Source organism: Solanum lycopersicum, chromosome 1 (assembly GCF_036512215.1).
Source record: "Solanum lycopersicum chromosome 1, SLM_r2.1".
NCBI classification, from domain to species: domain Eukaryota; kingdom Viridiplantae; phylum Streptophyta; class Magnoliopsida; order Solanales; family Solanaceae; genus Solanum; species Solanum lycopersicum.
Window position 1 is genome coordinate 51,265,774 of NC_090800.1, and position 19,563 is coordinate 51,285,336.

A 19,563-nucleotide genomic window follows, 5' to 3' on the forward strand; every position below is an offset into this window, starting at 1 on the left:
TTCTGTTTTCAATTTCATCAATTGTCTGCTTTTTCTTCTTCGTCGTCATTCTTCTTCTTCATCTTCTTCCGCTTCGTCTTCTTCGTCATTTCTCTGCTTCTTCTTTTTAAAAAAAATTAGGCGTATCGAAAATGTTAATCGTTTTCAAACAAATTACATATCAAAAGACTCAAAACATCGAGAGTATTCATATTTAAATTTTGGGACTATGTAGAGATGATTTTAAAGTTGATCGGGATTGAATCGTCATTGTATACTACTATACTTCATGTATAGCCAGTATATTTCATGTATAGTTTAACTTTTTGAGTGTAGCGTAATGCATAGTCAATGTATCCCTAATGTAAAAGGTAAGCTATATTGTATAGTCGGTGTATATTTTCCATGACTTTTGGCAAGCTATGTTGTATAGTAGGTGTACTTTTAGTGTGATTTTTGGCTATTTTTATGTAAATAAAACATGGTTATATTTGTTGTAAATTAATTACTTTATTACTCCCTCTGTTTCACAAAAAATGGTCTAGTTTGAAATAGGGGTCTAGGAATGTAATTTGCATTATAATAATTCTTTTTTTTGAGCAAGGTAAAGTTATATTCCTCAGCAATGTGGATATGCTGTCTCAACCATCAAAAAAATCACAGTGCAAGTAATCATAGTTACAGATAGCCTAAGAAGTCTACTAGCTGTTCTACCTCATCTATGCCCTCTTCTTTACACCAAAGATATAAAGTGTTAATGCAGTTTTCTTTTACTTTCTGCATTGGATTAGTAATATTCTCAAAACATCTATTGTATCTTTCCTTCCAGACTGACCACCATATACAAGAAGGGACTAGGTTCTGTTTTTTACTCCCACCTCTTCTCATCCAGCAGGTTACAAGATCTGCCGTATGCTCAGGCATCACCCATGGTTTTTGGATGAGATTAAGAAAAATACACCACATCTGAGAAGTCACTCTACAATGAAGGAACAAATGGCTATTTGTTTCCTCCTTTTCCTTGCAAAAGAAGCACCTTGAGACAATCTCAAAACCTCTCTTTTTCAGTTTCTCCTTTTTCAGTTTCTCCTGAGTGAGACATGCTCTTCAACATACCTTCCATGTGAAACCCTTAATCTTGGTAGGATATTAGATTTCCATATTTGTTTCCAAGGTCCAGGGATGTTCCCAGGTTGTGAGATCAGATTTCTTCTGATCAATCTTCCGACTGAAAATTTTCCATCCGTATCGTGTCTCCATCTGATTTTATCAGGGTTGGTATTCAAACCAGAGAAATCATTCAACCTTTGCAGTAGGCTGGCCACACTCTCAATCTCCCAGTCATTTAGAAGTCTCCTAAAGAAGATATTCCATCCTTGGTTAGTCCAGGTCTCAGCAATGGATGCTTCAGGATTGTCACAGATTGTCTCTAATTTCTTTGAAATAGAGGTATAGATCACCTTTTAATCGATTCTTGGATTGAATTTATTAGTATCATAACTATTTTAATCCACTAAATTTGAAAATTAAAATCAATTAAGGTTCTCAGCACTTAATCTTGAAATTTAGGAATCTTATTCTAGAATGTCGCATATCTTTAAATTCCATCTTTGATCTTCGTATTTTCACTTCCGCATTGTTTCTTGTTTCTTGCAAGTAAACCCATTCTTATCATGTACTCTATTTTAGTCCCGCTTAACCTAAAACTTTTAGACTCTACGACATGTCATTAACTTCACCGCTCGTATCGTCAATCAATTTACTATATCATCAGCAAATAACATACATCATGGCAGCTCTATTTGAATATGATGTGTCAATTCATCCATCACTAAGGAAAATCGGAACGGGCTAAGAGATGATCCCCCTTATAACTTCATCATGATCAGGTAGTGTTTAGAGTCCCCTCACATTGCCCCAACACAAGTTTAACAATTTGGGTTTTCACAGCCATTTAACTCATACCAAATACTTTTTCCCATTTCAACCCTTGCAATATTTTTTTATGTAATTCATTTATATACGGATTAAACTACTAAGTACCAATGATGAACAAGAAAATTGGACGTCTAGCAGAGTAGCTACAAACTTAAATTTTATTAAATTTTTCCAAGGCCCTGATAATCATCCCTTAGCCACCAGGATTTGTATCCATTATCCCATTGAAAAATTCTGATCACTTAATCAACTCGCACGCAAATACAAGCAGTTTTCTGCTTCATTTAAATAAGATGATAAGTAGGGGCAGACCCACATTCATTCTTCCGGGTGATCGCGCACCCATTAATCTCGACATAAAGTGTTAATATATATAGTAATTTCTTACAACTTTGAGCATATTAAATGTTCAGCACCCACTGAACAAATAGTGCTTTGGTCTAGTGACTAGTTTGAAGGCCTTGTCTTTAAGGAGGTCAAGGGTGCGGTTCGCACTAATAACAATTATTTACACATTATCTATTTTTTCTCTTTCCCTCCAATATAAACTCGCACATGTTCTTCTCTTTTTCTTAATATACTTAAGTTTGTCTTAATTTCTTTTACGTTTGATAAGTTTCTCGTGACATGACAAGATTAAAAAGCCATGTCCAATAACTTATCTTATTTTTCTGGAGAAATCTGGCTATTTGGTTATGAAATCCTTTAAATTGTTTTTTTTCCTCAAAAATTGATTATTTTTTTTGTTTTTGTAAATTAAACTTATTTTTCTCATTAATGTTTTAAATATCGCATTTATAGTAATTTTACATTAAAAGAAGTGAGCACCCATAAGCCGAAAATGCTGGATCGACCACTGATGATAAGACCCCACAATGAAATGCCTCATTTTCCAAGGCCCTTGGCATTATTGACATATATAACGAAGAGCTTTTCTTTAACACATAGGTTGTGTAACTTATCCCGTGAACACCAGACTGATAAAGTGTGCTGGCACCTGACTGGCCATCATTGGAGGAAGTGCCAAGGAGCAACTGCGGGTAGTGACGCAGAAAAGGAGGTGAGAGAGTAGAGATGATACAATGGAGTGAGGAGTACAAAGTCTAAACCCTGTGCAAAACAAAATCTACAAACATGCGACCTTTAGATCTTAACATGTTTGACCACTACTCTAACATCATTGTATTGTCAAGCGGATTTGACATGTACTATATGTAGACCTTTTAAAAAAGTTCAAGTACAAATATAAATAGTAAAAGTATTTGATGAAGAGGATTAGATTGAATCCCTTTTGAAGAATGTAGGTAGTTCCTGGTTTTATGATATTAACCTAAGGAGAATTTCCTTGATTCTCTTAATCACAAATCTAAGCAAACATGGATATATGCAAAGGAAATTCCAAAATCTACACGAAACAATTTCAAAATGCTATCTGAGTAAAGAATGCAATAAGGAGAAAACCAAGAGAACACAATATTAGAATTATACATACATTATTAAAGTAACTATGGAAACTAAAAATAACACCTTATGTCAGCTTATATGAATCCTCACAAAAAGAATTAAATCAATGCCGATGCGTAACACTGCATTTTCATATTATCAAGAAGAAAAAAGGTGAAGGGGAAAGGTTTCATACCTGATAATTGACTTTAAAACGTCCAAGAAGCCGACAGAACTCGTGATAATTATCATGACAAGCCAGACCTGTTCCAAGGAGGGGGAAGCGGAGTCATAATGACATCCTATAACAGAACATAGCAAATGTAACACTCTAAACCACCATCTGCTTGCTCAATCAAGTTGACGCTAAATCAGCAGGAGTCAACTTATGTTCATGTTCCTTTCTCCCTCCCCCATCCCTTCATATTCAAAGATCGAAGAAAATAAAGTAGGAAAAATATGTCATTAAACTCAAAAGACCTATCTGCGTAAGTAAGTGTACTGCACGGCTGCACCCATTGATAATTACAAGTAAATAGAAAAATACAGCAGCAAGATGGCATTAAAATGAGATCTGCTACTTTATCAACGTTTTTAATACTTAAAATGGATATTGTTAGTTATAAACTTCATTTTAAGAGCTTTACCACCAAACATTAGCAGTTGGTGTAATGGAAAAGCAGACCTAGATTGTCGCTCCCCCAGCACTTATTTGGGTACTGTGAACCAAAAAAAAGAAAGGACAAGTTTTTATGGGACTTCGCTTTGCACATATAAGGGAAATTCCCTTTATTTTTAACAAAATTTGGAGCCCCAATGAGATTCTTGCTGGTACAGATGATGTGTGTCATTTGCTGGAAAGTATGTCTTCATCTTGTAGGTTATGGTATAAAGGGTTTTCCCAGATCATCAACAAAAATTTACTGTATTACTTATCACAAAAAGATCCAAGATGGATGTTAACATGTTAGGCGTCTACACTTAGGGATTCTAACTCCAAAGAGACACTGCCTCAAACGGACTTCAAGATGGATAAGCACCACAGATGTTTTATGTTAGGCTTCTGTAGGCCAAATGTATCTATCCTCAGTCAAGACCAGAACAAGTCTCTGCAAATTCAATGGCCAAGCAGAGTTGGATATGATATTATCATACCAGATTTATACAGAAACATAGCAATACAAAACGTAAAATTTAATAAAACGCCACTCTACGAAAGAAATCGTCTAGATAACCAAAGAACTGAAAAGATAAATAAAATAAAACACCAGGAGAGAATAACAGAAAATCGAGAGGCCAATCCTGAGCTACAAATTTATATAAAACCCACAACTAATGTTATCTGATATGATTATGATGTCTATAAAGATAACCAACATAATTGAAATACAATAATCCTGTTCACCTTTCCCAGTTTGCATAATGTCTTTGGTTCCTGTCATCAGGTGTGCCAAGTATTTCACTCTAGAAGTGTCATTTGAAAACAGAGATCTCCTCGCTGAAGCCAGACGGACTAAACACTCTAAAGCCTGAGACAATTAAGCTTGTTACACTTGTCAATTTACTGCTTCAAGTTTGAGAATCTGAACTGATGACTGAAAAGAGCATTCTTGACAACAGTTTAGTAAATCAATCAAATTCTTCAAACCACCAGTCACATGATTTAAATGTGTGACAACAATGAAGCAAAAACTCTACTTTAAGGCACCAGAAACAGTATGACACTGACCTCCTTCGATATGTTTGGCTTATTGATTTCATAATAGTCAAAAAAAATCTGCACCGTTGATTGATCCTCCAGGACTTGCTTCCATGAAGATGGGATCTGCAACAATGTTAAGTGAGCAACATGATATTTGCAGGTATGTTAGACAACTTGATAAATATATGTTATAGAAGATAAAACCACCTGAATAGTGTTAAAATCATCAGAACTTTCATCAACCGTTGTTCCCATAAAGTCGAATGATAAACATTTCAGGGACAGAGCAAGCGCCAGTTCATGTAGTTTGCTGCTAGCCGCGTTCTTAGGAACTTTTACTGCATATTAAGAACAAGCAACAACAGTAAGATAACAAATTGCACATAACAATGTCAAATATCACAATTATGACTGTATCTGATGGAGTATTACCATCATTTTTCAGTTGGGCCATTGATGTCAAGGATACTTGGAATACTTGAAGAAGCGATTGATCTCTGAAGGAGCAAGCCACCCTACGATGCTGTGCTGATGGCAATCCAGGACTGGGCTGGATATTTTGCAATCAAGAAAATGTATAACCACACAAGTTTATTAGCTGTATGAACTGGCTGATTCAAAGAATGAGGAGGTTAAAGACTTAAATCTACCCATTTATTAAGTCCATATCAGAATACTAGAAATCATAAGAAAAAGTACCTAGCTATAAAATTGCAACAACTAGCAACTTAAGATTCAGCTGATAATTCTCTCTTCAACTCATATATAAAACTAAATTCCAAAATAAAGATCTCAAGAGTCGCCTGAATTAAACCAGGAGCTTGACTAAAAAGTAGAATTAATAAGATACAATCAAGTAATTTGACAGCAAAGGGGGAACAAAAAGCAATACTATATCAGTGTCAAAATCTGGGGACCTTTGCATGTTAGAAGACTTCTGACAAAATCACTTTAAAAGAGTTACTAGATAGCGAACATCTTTTATGTACATAAATTGTAACACCCCAGAAATAGACAACCCATTAGGAGATTTAGGATATGTCATTCGGCACCAACATATTTTTAAAAGCTCACAACTGTAGCAGTTGAAATATCACATGATATCTCCTTTGCTAGTTTCCCTTTCTTTCTTTTTTTTGATAACCGTGGTATTCGGGCCAGCTTTTGTGCACCTCGACTAATACATAGGATACCCTTCTTAAATTTCATCTACATAATTTTGACAGGAACATGACATCAGTCAGTTAAAGTCATATTAAGAAATATAACGAAATACTAACCTGATTCATCTCTGACACGAGTTGATTCAATATCTTCAAACCAGTTGCATAATGAGATTCTGTCTGAGGCATAATAGCACACATCACAAAAAAATCTATTAGAAACTTATCACCAAATTGGCAATATACTAGTGCAAGTTGTAGAAAATTACGGGAAGAAGGAAAAATAGCAAGTCATACACTAAAATTAAAGAGAAAGAGAAGGCGACACACAAAAATCCATCAATCTTCACAGACTATAAGCTCACATTCTGTTCTCACCAAAAACTTGGACATCCAATAAAAAAAAAAAAAGTTATGAACATTCTTAAACCCTCTTAAAAGATGAGAATAATAAGTACAATTGTGCCAAAAATGATGAAAAAAGTCTGATAACCAAAATAAATCAGTTTGTACATTCCACATCATATTTTACTTGTATTCTGCAAGAGACCTCTTGAAAAGATTCTGATACTCCCTAAATATCAGTCTTGTTAATTCGTCACTCACATCAATATCATCTTCTTCTGTACTCTGCTACATAATTGCAATTTTGTTGTGAACTCTATTAGGGATTTCTTTGCAAACAATTACGTAACAAAAACTAATCACATACCGCAATCACAGCCTCGAGGTCAACCGGAAGTGTGGGATAAGCAGCAAATGCAAAGTTATATGAAAAGTATGATTTTCTTTAAAACTGAGTTTGATGATTCCTATTAAGGATTTTACTTACAATATGACTCTACAACTATGAATCGTGATTTCTGATGATTTTTTATGACAAGTATGAACACCATGATTTTTCTCAACGGTAGAACTTTACTATTTTTGAGGCTGGTAACATTAGTCTATAGATATCCACAGGTATACTACAACCAAAAGTGTAGTCCCCCTTCAAAAAAAATATTACATCTTAAAAAATCTTTGACTTAATTAATTGATGCCTATAAAAGATCTAGTACATCAAAGATGTCTTCTGTTCTAGCTAAAATATCTTGTTTACACCAAAAATAGAAAAGAGCTAAGCAATTCATTTTAATCTGCTGAAGGCTACTCAGTACATTCTCAAAGCTCCTATTGTTCCTCTCTTTCAAAATTGTCCACCAAACGCATGTTGGGAAAAACTTCCATCTATCTTCCTTTGAAGCATTGCCATTCCTAATCCAGCTACTTAGAACACCTTTGATGATTCCTGGTTTCACCCACGTAATTCCTTTCAGGCAAATGAACATTCTCCATAGCTACTCAGTCCACCTACAGTGTAAAAAAAGATGGTTGATTGTCTCTGCTTGCTCTCCACATAGAGTACATCTAGAGGCAAATTGAGTATCCTCTTTTCTTCAGATTTTCATGGGTCAGAACTGCTTCTTTTGACAGCAACCACAAAAGGCATTCACTTTGTAGGGCACTTTTGGTTTCCAGATCATCCTCCATGGCCAGTCTGTCTATTGGTCTGTAGTCTTGTTGAGTGCCCTATATGCTGAATTGACCAATATTTATCATGAATTCACTCTACCAAACCAGTGAGTCCTTCTCCTCAGTAAGATTGCTAACATTATCCACTGAATTCTGGAGTGCAATTACCTTCTCTATTTTCCAGTCATTTAGGTGTCCCCTTAGGAACAAATTCCAGCCTTGAACAGTCCACTTTGTGGCCACTGTTGCCTGTTGTTGTTGACATAACATGTATAGTTCCGGATGCAGCTGTTTCATGGGTGTTGCTCCATTCCGTTTGTCCTCCCAGAAGGAGGTCTTTTGACCATCTCTCACTTTGATTCTAGATCTGAATTACAACAAAGGCCACAGGTTCCTGATTGCTCTCCATACAGTGCAGTTGTATGGAGTGTTAACCACTTTTGTCATCCACTTGTCCTCCATACCATACTTTGCTATGACGACCTCCTTCCAAAGCATATGATGTTCATGGACAAATTTCCACAGCCACTTCAACAAGAGGCTTTGGTTTTGCTTCCTTAAGTCCTGATGCCTAGGCCAGATATATCCTTGTTCACTATCAGCTCCTCCCATTTAACTAGGTGGAATTTCTTTGTCTTCACTTCCTTGCATAGGAAATGTCTCCTAAGGGCATCAATGCTCTTAGATACAGTTGCAGGCATTGGATATACTGACATCATATAGGAAGGTAGTGCATCACGGACACTATTGATTAAAGTTAGTCTGCCTCCCAAGGAGAGGTACTGACTTTTCCAGTTGGTGAGTTTCTTTTCACATTTCCTCTAGGACCCACTCTAAATACCTTTGGACTTGCTATTTGCTCCCCGAGGCATGCCTAGGTAGGTTGTTGGAAGTTTCCCAATCTTGCCTCCTAGCTTACTAGCCAATCTTTCCATCCCTGTCACAGTGTTGATAGGATAGATAGATTTCTTTCCCCAATTGATATGGAGTCCTGAGGCTGCCTCAAAAATGACAAAAGTAATCCTCAAAATCAAGATTTGGTCTTTTTTTGCTTCACGAAACACCAATGAATCATCTGCATATTGAAGGTGAGTTATCCAAGTTGTTCAATTCTCCTGCTTGGAATCCTTTGATCCATCCTTTCCCTTTTGCTGTGTTGATCAAGTTACTCGGCCCTTCCACGGCTATGTGATCAGAGAGGGAGTATCAGTTTACTATTTATGATACGATTCTCATGTCATAATATGATTTATGATATGATTCAGTTTATGACATGATTTATGAACTTCACAATATTTTTGTTGGTTCTTTCGCCAAAGAAAACTTCCTTCCTTTACTATCCATGAGGTTGAAGCCCTTTTCTTCTCTCTTCCCCTCCTCTTCTTTCACAGTCATCAGTATTTCCAACCAGATCAGAATTGTGTGAACTAATCCGTCGTTTGTCACCTCTATCTCCCCTCACACCTTCTTCCCATCCCCTTTCACCCCTTAGATGCGAGCCCAGTGTAAGTGGTGCTTGAGACAAGTCTCCTCTTCCGTCTGCTAAAACATTTTTTGCGATCACATGCTCATGGGAAGACCTAATAATCTGATCCACACCACTCTTCTTACTTCTACTGGCCAACAATCCATAGTCAGCTTCCACCGGTCGAAATTTAGCTTCATCTTCTTCCACATCCATTCTGCTGACACAACGTTTTGGCATTTTCAAAAGGTCCAACTTCATTTTGGGCCCTATTGTCTGGTTGTCTAAGTTGTGAACCCAAGAAGCGACCAGGCAAATTTGAATTGAAATCCTAGGCACGTGTTGTGCCAGAGGTCTTCCAATGACAATATCAGGCCTCAATATTGCTTCCTCATCATCTCTGACAGCCTTCTTTCCTCTGCAAGTCAATATGCCGCCAATGACCAAGAAATAGAAGTTCCTCCCGAGCGATGTGTTGAAGAAGAAGGCGTAAGTTTGCTCTCTCAGGCACGACTCTGAATACAATTTTGAAATTTTTCCTGGCTTTCCTTCACCCACCCACCCCCAACCCCCCCCCCCCCCAAAAAAAATCTTCTCTTTCAGAACTCTCTATTGTAAATGATGGATAACACCATCTGTTTTGCGGTAGGGTTCAAAACCTTCGACATAGAAAATTTATCAAGGATCTCAGGCAAATGATACAAATGGACGGAAAGGAGTACGAACTCCATCAGGCAAACACCCTTCAATAAGAAGGCAATGGAGTGGATAGTGAAGACACTGAAGGAGGCACCAAGGAGCGGAAACATTGTCTGATGGTGGAAGAAAACAGAGCCTCTATATCTTTTCTGTCAGTAATTTCAACAAAAATAGTAGATACATAAGCTTGATAAATGTAAGAGAGGGAAGGAGACCTGTCAGAATTATCCCAGAGGTGATACAGCTCAGCATATAGTGGAGAGAAGGGGATGTAACAGACACAGAAACATAATGTCTGAATACTCTAGATGGATCTAGATTTGCATGATCCAGTTCTGGTGGATGGGAGGTACACTTGGTTCAGGCGAGCCAATCACCAAAGCATTGCTAGGTTGGATAGATTTTAAAATTCTATGGAATGGAAGGAAAATTTCAAAAGCATCAAACAAAGAACTCTACCAGTGATAGGCTCAGATCATTGTCCTATATTTCTTGAATGTGGAGAAGTGGAACACAGACAGACCTACTTCAATTTCGAAAAATGGTGGCTCAAGCCTCAAAGTGGATGTATTTAAGGATTGGTGCAGCATTGGTGAAGTAGCTTTGTTGTTGAAGGATACCCTGGTTACAGATTAGGGGTCAAACATAAAATGCTAAAGAAAAAGCTAAAAGAATGGAGTAAGAGGACCTTTTCTGAACTAGACATAAGGAAAACAATCCCATAGAGGAACTATCTGAGCTTGACAAAATTTAGGAGGATAGGCTTCTATCTTAGGATGAAGTGTTAATAAGGGCTACAATACTGGTGGACTTGGAAGTTCAGGCTAAACATGAAGAAGCTGACTGGAGATAGAAATCTAGAACCCTTTGTTAGCAAGGAGATAAGAACACTAGATTCTTCCAAAGAGTGGCTATAGTTCACACGAGATGTAATACTCCTGACAAACACATGGTGAGGTGAGGAAGTGCAGGAACCCAAAGAAACCAAAGAGGCAATGATAGAGTTCTATTTCAATTTGTACTTGGAATCTGAACTATGGAGACCCTCCTTTGACGTGGAAGGATGTCCTACAATCTCTGTGGAAGAAAATGAGTGGCTCCAGACCCCATTAACAGAGGCAAAGGTGGTACAGATCATCAAGCAATGTGAGAAGGCCTATGACTGCCAATTGGAATTTCTTCCTAAAAATTCTATAGGACATGGGATTTGGAATAGGTGCATTAGCTGGATTAGATTTTGCATTTTTCAAGTGTGAAATTTTCTCTCATTATAATGAGAATATTGAGGGTTTCTTCCAATCACATAGAGGTCTTAGACAAGGGGGGCGTCTGTCTCCATTACTATTCCTAATTGCAACGGAGGGGCTGAATCATATGTTCAGGATAACAAAAACTAATGGCTGGATAAAAGATTTCAGTGTCAAACATGCATGGGAAATGAGTTGGAAATCACCTATCCAATTTATACAGATGAGGCCCTCATATATTTGTGCTCATAGGTGCTCCAAATTTAAACATCTAAGGGAAATTCTAACAACTTTTGAAGGCATTTCAGGTCTATATGACAACTTGCAATGCTTAGCACATAACTAGGACTGCCAAACAGGATCCCTACCAACCAAATACTTGGGTATGCCATTAGGTTCTAAGAATAGAAATTTGGAGATACGGAGGTAGGCGCTAAAAAGATGTGTTAAAAAAAACTATCAAGGTGGAAGAGTCAGTATTTATCTTTGGATCGCAGACTGACACTTACTAAAGCAGTACTTGATGGTCTTCCTACCTACCTGATGAGTTTATTTCCTATTCCTAAAACCGTAGAAAAGAGAATCAATAGACTAAGAAGAACATTCCTATGGCAAGGAATAAGGAGAAGAGAGGCTAAAATTTGGTGAAATGAGATATTCTTAACCTTAGATGAGAACAAGGGGGTCTCGGACTAAAGAATCTCAGCAACAAGAACAGTTGTGTTCTACAAAAGTAATAATGGAGATTTTGCACTAAAGATGGGGACTTATGGAGAAGGTACATAGCACAAAAGTACGGCTTACTTAGCCATTGGATAACTGAAGAAGTCATGGGGACATTTGGTTGTAGAGTCTGGAAAACAATCAGGAGACTTTGGTCTTACTTCAATAACATCTCGATTGGTGTTGCTAATGGTCTAAAAACTGCATTCTGGAATGAAGTTTGGGTAGGGAAGGTCAGCTACCTCTCTCCAACACTTTCTTCAGCCTACCTCTACCTCTTCTAAAACGATCCATAGCCAACCACTCACACCACCACACTGGAGCATCCATGCATCTTTCTTCATTTGTCTGAACCATTTTAGCCACATTTTCTGCATTTGGTCCCCTCTCCACCTAGGCCACTCCCACCTTGACCGAAACATCTTCATTTATAATTCTATCTCTCCTAATAAGCCACACATTCTTAGAGCACCAACATTTCCACAGCTTTCATCTTTTGAACGTGAGAGTTCTTAATTGTCCAACACTTCGCTCCATACAACATAGATGGTCTAACCACCACTCTATAGAACTTGCTTTTAACTTTTGATGGGACCTTCTAATCACATAAGACTCTAGATGTGAGCCTCCATTTCATCCACCCTACACCAATATGGTGTGCGACAGCTGACATCATCATCAATCTTCCCACTAGCTTGGATAATAGACTCAAGATATCTATGATAGTTTTCCTCTATGCTTTCGAGCATAACACTTAGTTCATGTTTCTCCATTTCAACGAACACCATGTGTAGATCTTTATTCCTCTACCTTTAATATTTTGTCAATCTCCTTTGGAATTTTACGAAGCATAAACATAGTTCACCAAATTTGCTACATACATAAATACTATGCTTGAGGGAATAATCAAAGTCATACCATCATTTCTCACACTTTTATACCTTCTCTATTTGTAAATAATTGTTAAAGCTTCAATAATTTTGTTGACCGATATTGAGTTTCTATGACCTTCACTGGTGATTCTTAGTTTATCTAGGTCGTCCTTCATGTGAGTTACCCTTTTGCTTGTGGTATTCTCATGTATGTACGGATTCTTTAGTTGTCATGTTCCATCTACACTGATCGGATTCGCCAAAATGTCCGTCACAAACGTGTTGATCCTCCAAAAGTGCACTATTTTTCTTTTGAAGGATCTCAGCAACATAGGTTCCCGCCAAGATTTGATAACATATCAGACACAAAATCCAATCACCTTACGATTGTCACCCAATTGACTAACCAATAATATCAAATGATGGAACGAATCAGATGAAACCATTCTGCAGGTTATATTAGCTATGAATATTGAATATAGCTAGAAAAAAACAAGAGAAAAGTAAAGACTCAACTCAACCATGAGGACCAGTTTCAGCCAACACCAAGTCAACTACGCGAAATGATATCTCAGAAATTTCCAGCGAAAAAAGAGGCATGGCCGAAAATTAATATAGTATAGACATAGTTACTTGCAATTTCAAAGAGAATGAAAACAGGAAGACCACAGTAAAGAGATTCTATATGAAGTCACATACATTCAAACTATAGAATCGTAACGGCATGAATTTTCACACACCAGTTATAAGCAATAAAGCTTTAAAAGGTCCTTAACCAATCATCTGGCGCAACACCCATCCTTATATGTACAGTAGAGGTTAAAGATATTAAACATCATTACCTGATTCAGAAATCTTGTGGATTCTTTGACCACCTCTCTAAAAATGTCATCCTCAAACCACCCATACTTCGTAACTCGGCAAAACAGTTGAATCAAAGATGCAGTTACAAAAGGCTCCAGGTCAATTCCTCTTGTTGCCAGGTAATTTATGAGATAGTTGCCTTCATAAAAGGAGCAGATTAGCTAAAACATGTAGTAATGTATGAAAGAGAGATATGTAATAAGTATTTCACAACCGTAGAAGCATCAAAAGCATAAAATTAGCACGACTAGGTTAAATTCCAAAATGTGAAGTAGAAGATACCCAAGATCTTCCACTGTAATGGTTCAACTTAGCAATCCCTTTTCCAGCGTTACTAAATTTTGGTAGGCATATCCTTTACAAGTCTACACGCAGCAGAATATTCAAGCAGAAAAACACAGATCCCCAAGCATAAAAGTGAAAGAATAAGTGACAGCCTGAACTTTCACCTTCTTCCTTATTCAAATAGCAAATATGATGCCAACATACACCTACGCTTACCTTCATATACTCTTTAACTTCATGAGAAATAATGATGGCATACCAAAGCAGCTTTAAAGTAAGTTGCAAATAATATACAGACAAGGAAAAACAAATGTGGGGGGGGGGGAGGGGGGGGGAGGGAGTGAGAAGAAACAACTATAGAAACATAGGAAAATCTGCAGTCAAACTAGAACATTACGAATATCAAGCCGGGTCTGCAAAGATAGGCACTGTTCTGTCACTTGCTTCAATAAGCTTGAACTAGCCAGCATCAATGCATAAGGAGTTGATGCATTATCCAGAATATACTGACATTGCGAAATATAGCTGCTATTAACTGAGAAGCATTTTAGTGTATTCTCTGCATGAGCTCGCTCAGCAGAATCCTGTGAATTGTAAAGCCTCTCACACAATGCTTCAAGGTGCGCTAAGCTCTCCATTTGATGAAGTAGTAAGACAATTTCTCAGAGCTCAGTCAATCAAACAACACAAGTTAAAGATGCCAAATTCTTTCTAAAATAACCAATGAACAGTTATAATTTCTAAATTCAAGAGGGAAAGAAGAGATACGGAAGGCCTCAATCCATTTCAGGTCATCATACTTCTTTAAAATTGCACAGATCAAGTAAATATAACAAAGTTATAGATTACAGGAACTTTGTATTTTGACTGTTTTACATTACAACTATCACTACATATAAGGATGATTCAGATAGTGCCCATTGAACTGCTATGAAAACCAAAACAAGGTCAGCTTTGCTCCTGTAGATTAACCAAAAGTGTTGCTCCTGAATTAAGAAAACAGAGAATGAAAGAACTATTAGCTATTGGAAAAGAAAAGACAGTGAGCTAGAGAGAAGAACCTGAGTTAGCTTTGGAAGTCTACTTTGAACCCAAAAAAGAACATTAAGTTAAAACATTAATTGCCTGAGCATGTACAGATAAACTACAGTTCATCATTACATAACTGCATGCATTTGTTGGATTCTCCAGTGGTAATGGGAGCAAAAGATTTCTTATGAGCAGTGTTTTGGGAAGCGAGAAGCGGAAAAAAGCGACAAGGGCTTGCTTCACAGAAGCAAGAAGCGTGAAGCGAAGCGCGCGCTTTTTTTAAAAAAAGCGACATTTAGTATAAAAATAAAAAAATATTAAATAACTAAAAAGAGGTAATATAGTCTTAGATTGAAAGAAATTACTTAGGCAAAAATACTCACAAGTCATAACATATAAAGCAAAAAATCAAAAGCATAATTAAATCACAAAATACTACAAACAAAAGGAAGTTTCAGAAAATAATAAAAAAAGGCTCCTAGCATACACACTGATCACAAAATTAAAAAAAAAAACAAAAGAATTGAAAAAAAAAAGAGGCAGCAGTCAGTAAGAACTAAGAAGAAAAGAGCAGGCAGCAGAGAATAGAGATGAAGAAAAGAAGAGAAGAAGAAGAAGAAATAGATGAACAAATTACCTGCAGGCCTCAGTCGAGATCTTGAGGAGAGAAAGAAGGGAGGCAGCCAGCAGCCTCAGTCGAGATCTTCACGAGAAAAAGAAGGGCGGCAGCCAGCAGCCTCAGTCGAGAGCTTCAGGAGAGAGAAGGGAAAGAAAGTCGCGAGGAGAGAAGGGAAAAAGAGTCGCGAGGAGAGAAGGGAAAGAAGAGTTGTGAGGAGAGAGAAGTTATATTTCAGATTTTTTTTAAAAAAACCTAATTGTCGCTTTTTTTATAAAAAGCGCGCTTTTTCCTCAGCGTCGCTTCTCGCTTCTTCCTCTGAAGCGAGTGCTTTTTTCAAATCGCCTCGCCTCAAGTTAAAAAAGCGCACAAGGATCGCCTCGCTTTGAAGCGCGCTTTTTTGCGCTTTTAACAACACTGCTTATGAGAAGTTTATTTACTAGCCACCTCTATTGGGATTCCACAATTAAGATTCACAAGCTTTTTTATGTAGTGAACAATTGAATAAATAAGGGACTAATTCTCATCCTATATAGCAAAAGTTTTGAAGTATGTTTCAGTTGTATATTCGAATACACATATAATGTAAAAGCAAGCTGCATTAATTTGTGTCCTGTCATGATGTTTTTAACTAAACGGGCCAAGGATATTCAGTTATTGTCTATTTTGAAACTAGCAATGAGGTTTTGCTTTTGCCTTCCTTTTTCTTGGGTAGGACAAACTAAGTGATGACTTAAGTTTCTATGTCCAGCTTGCTAGTCTCGAGGTCAAGAACTAAACAGATCCTGTCCTTCTTAAATTTAAATGTTGCAGGAACCTTAAATTTTGACGTGGTTTCCAGTTTAGAGTTACCCTTCTTCATTTATTTTGGTAGGGTATGAAAGTGAAGTTTCATTATTAAGAATAAAGTACCAAAAGAAAACAAAAGGTGGGCACTAAGACATGTTGTAATTGACTTTATGAATAATCCCAGCAGTCTTTTGTAACTTTTGGTTTTGGTAGATTCTGGGTATTTAGTCAATTAATTTTTACCTTATCAAAAAAAAAAAAGAAGATTGAGTAAAGTTGGGCGGATCAGGACCTAAGTAACTTTTGGGTCAATTTTAGCTCAACTCGACCTATTTTGACCCGCCCATTTGACACCCCCGATTAAAAATATAGCAGATCACAACTTTACTTTGTGTTGAGACAATGGATTGATTGATTTCATTGGTTAGTTTAGTACATCATCGCAACTCTGAATCATGTTCCCATCTCTAAATATACATGCTGCTACATTCATTTGGTCGAGCAAGGTCTTCCCTTGTCTTGTATCTATGGTTGGTTGGCTCTTGTTGATCTTGAGGTTCATAAAGTAGGATTAAAAATCAGCTAGTCAAACTCATTACAATGGCTTTAATATCTCAATTATGTATCCTTTTCTTTCTCCTATTTTCCAGTGAGGAAGTTACCAAATGGAAGATTAGAAGACCTATAAATATACATGTTTTACAATGATTAGAATTTCACAGCCTTTTTCTTATATTTAGTGAGATATATCCACAAAATTGATTTGGAATTACTCAGTGGCAAGTTTAGATACATCTTATAGCCTAATCCTTGTTCTTCTTCTGTTTCCCCCTTTTATTTTTGGAGAAATATCCAAAAGATGGATCAGTGATGCACAGTAGCAGACTAGTACAAACATCACGACTTCTGATTCACATAAAAAGGATGTAATCTAGCTATTAAGAATCACAACAAGTAAAAAACATCACTGGATTCATTTAAGCTATTTAATAAGTGGTGACAGCCAGAGACAGCTGTCATAATCAGAAATGAACTATAGTTAGCGCAATCGGAGCAGACACAAAGCATTGCAACAGTTGAGAATCGATAGAGAGAAAGAGAGAGAACATACAAAGTCGATATCGCCGGAGGAAGGAATCGTTAGGAGGTCGCCGGAGAAAGAAATAAGTAGGAAACGTATGAGACAATATTTTTGGAAAAGGAAGTGTAGAGAGTTCAATGACCAATGTGTAGAAATTTGTAAAAGGAAATCTGCGTGGGCCGGATTCAACATGTATTTGGGCTCAATTGTTCAAATAATTTGGTTTCAAGCTTTTGCATGGATTTCCATAATCTCGGGTACTGTTTAATTTTCAGAAAATTTTATGATTTATATATATATATATATATGACTAATTTTTTTTAGAAAAAATTACTTATATACACACATTAACTTATCTTACTCTCTATTTATCCCTATCTTTTAAAAATATTTCATAAATTTCTTATTTTTTTCTATTTTATAAATTTTTGATACATTAATCTATCAGCCAAACCCACTTTTATTATTTCTTTTTTCACTCCTTAAATTCACTCCACATTCTTAGCAGTTACAATTTCTAAATCAATTTTATTTTCAAAAACATTTTTTCTTTTATCAATCTATTTCAAACACAATGAGTAAGTAGAGATTGTGCTTCATCACTTTCTTCTTCTTTAAAAAAAAATTGTTCAATTTTTGTTCTTGATACATATGAATCAGGCTCCATCTTTTAGTAATTTTTTCAAATCGATTTCGATTGTAAACGTGAATCTCCAATGATTTGGAATATCTCACATTAAATAACTTCTTTTTTGTTTGTATTTTTTTGAGTTGTTCTAGTCATGGTTTCTCTACAGTCATTGTTGTTTTCAACCTCTTCTTCCTTCATCATCTTCGTTGTACCATAATATTCTAACTACGGTTGTGTATTTTTTTTTATTTGTTTTGTGAGATCAAATGAGTTTTTAATAGACTATGTTTATGGGTGTATTTCATTTTTCGTATGTGTTACAACATGTTTATGTATTTTTTATTTTTTTTAGATCGAGATGTATTTTTGTTGTTTCTGGTGAAATTTTTATGTATTTTCTTCATTATGAGATATTTGTATCAATATATTTAAGGGTATCAATTCACTATTGTACTTTTTGTACCAAAGTAATCAAATGTATTTATTTGTTGATATATATTTGTATTAATATATTCGACTTATATATTTATATCAAGATATTCAAGTATATCAGTTCATTTAGTATCTATTTCACTGTTTTAAATTTTTGTCTTTCCCTGTTGTTAGTTGCTTTAAATTTGATATATTATTGCTGAAGATATAATATCATATTGTTATGTATCTTGTTTAAATTTCGCATTTACATATTAAATCCTAAATTGTAATCTATTTTGTTGACATATTATGATAAATGTATCAAAGGTTAAAGTTCAAATTATACGATGGAATGTAATATCCATAACAATGTATCATAATCTAAAATAGTTGAATATATGATACTTACTTACATTTAATGAATATATGATCTTACATTTTATATCAGATGCAAATAAATATCAGTTTGTTACAAATAAGACCCGGAATTTAGTCCATTGATTGATATTTATGTTCAATATATCAAAGACTAAAGTTCAAATTATATTATGGGTGTAAACTGCAGAACAATGTATCATAGTCTAAAATTGTTGAACACGTGATATTTAAAGATCATATTATGAATATACAATGTTACATTTTATAGTAGATTTAAAAATCTGTTAAATTGTATACAACATTATTTGATATTGGGTATCAATTACTATTTATTATCATTAAGTATCAACTAAGGCCTAAGAGTCAATTCATAGCACTAGCTCAAGACAATTTAGTTAATGTTGAATTGATATTATCTATGAATTCTTAGGCACTTTTTTTATAGTGTTATTATTTTTGAGATACGTTAACTCTAGTTTTAGAATTTTTTATTTTCATTGTTTTAAGATAGTTGTACTCAAGTTTTAGAGTGTTTCTCTAAAAAGTTATTTATTTTGACAAGAGCCTAAAGTATCCTTAAAGTATTGAAAATGGTACAAAATTACCCTTCATCCACCTATTGGCTCCAAAATACCCTTTTCATCCACCTATTGGCTCCAAAATACCCTTGTCATCCACCTTTAGGTTCAAAATTGACCATTTTATAATTGTTTTAAAATTAAACTCTTTA

General features: G+C 35.8%; 1 protein-coding gene across 7 annotated transcripts in view; it reads right to left on the reverse strand.

Annotated features, from left to right (window-relative positions):
- LOC101262148 (uncharacterized) overlaps positions 1-17,608 on the reverse strand; it is a 40,605-nt gene extending 22,997 nt beyond the window's left edge. For 6 of the 7 annotated variants that reach the window (XR_011221058.1, XR_011221057.1, XM_069297714.1 and 3 more), the window contains exons 1-9: positions 17,441-17,608; positions 14,293-14,881; positions 13,589-13,749; positions 6,343-6,405; positions 5,495-5,612; positions 5,270-5,400; positions 5,090-5,185; positions 4,766-4,889; positions 3,557-3,624 (exon numbers count right to left, since the gene is read on the reverse strand). Coding sequence is in view for 5 of the 7 variants with exons in the window: in XM_069297714.1 (XP_069153815.1) it covers positions 3,557-3,624; positions 4,766-4,889; positions 5,090-5,185; positions 5,270-5,400; positions 5,495-5,612; positions 6,343-6,405; positions 13,589-13,749; positions 14,293-14,533 (1,002 nt within the window). In the remaining 2 variants the exon portion in view is untranslated. Of the gene's footprint in view, positions 1-3,556; positions 3,625-4,765; positions 4,890-5,089; positions 5,186-5,269; positions 5,401-5,494; positions 5,613-6,342; positions 6,406-13,588; positions 13,750-14,292; positions 14,882-15,561 lie in introns of all 7 variants that reach the window. The other variant, XM_026030214.2, reaches the window with a different exon arrangement.
- Between the last annotated feature and the right edge of the window lie 1,955 nt (positions 17,609-19,563).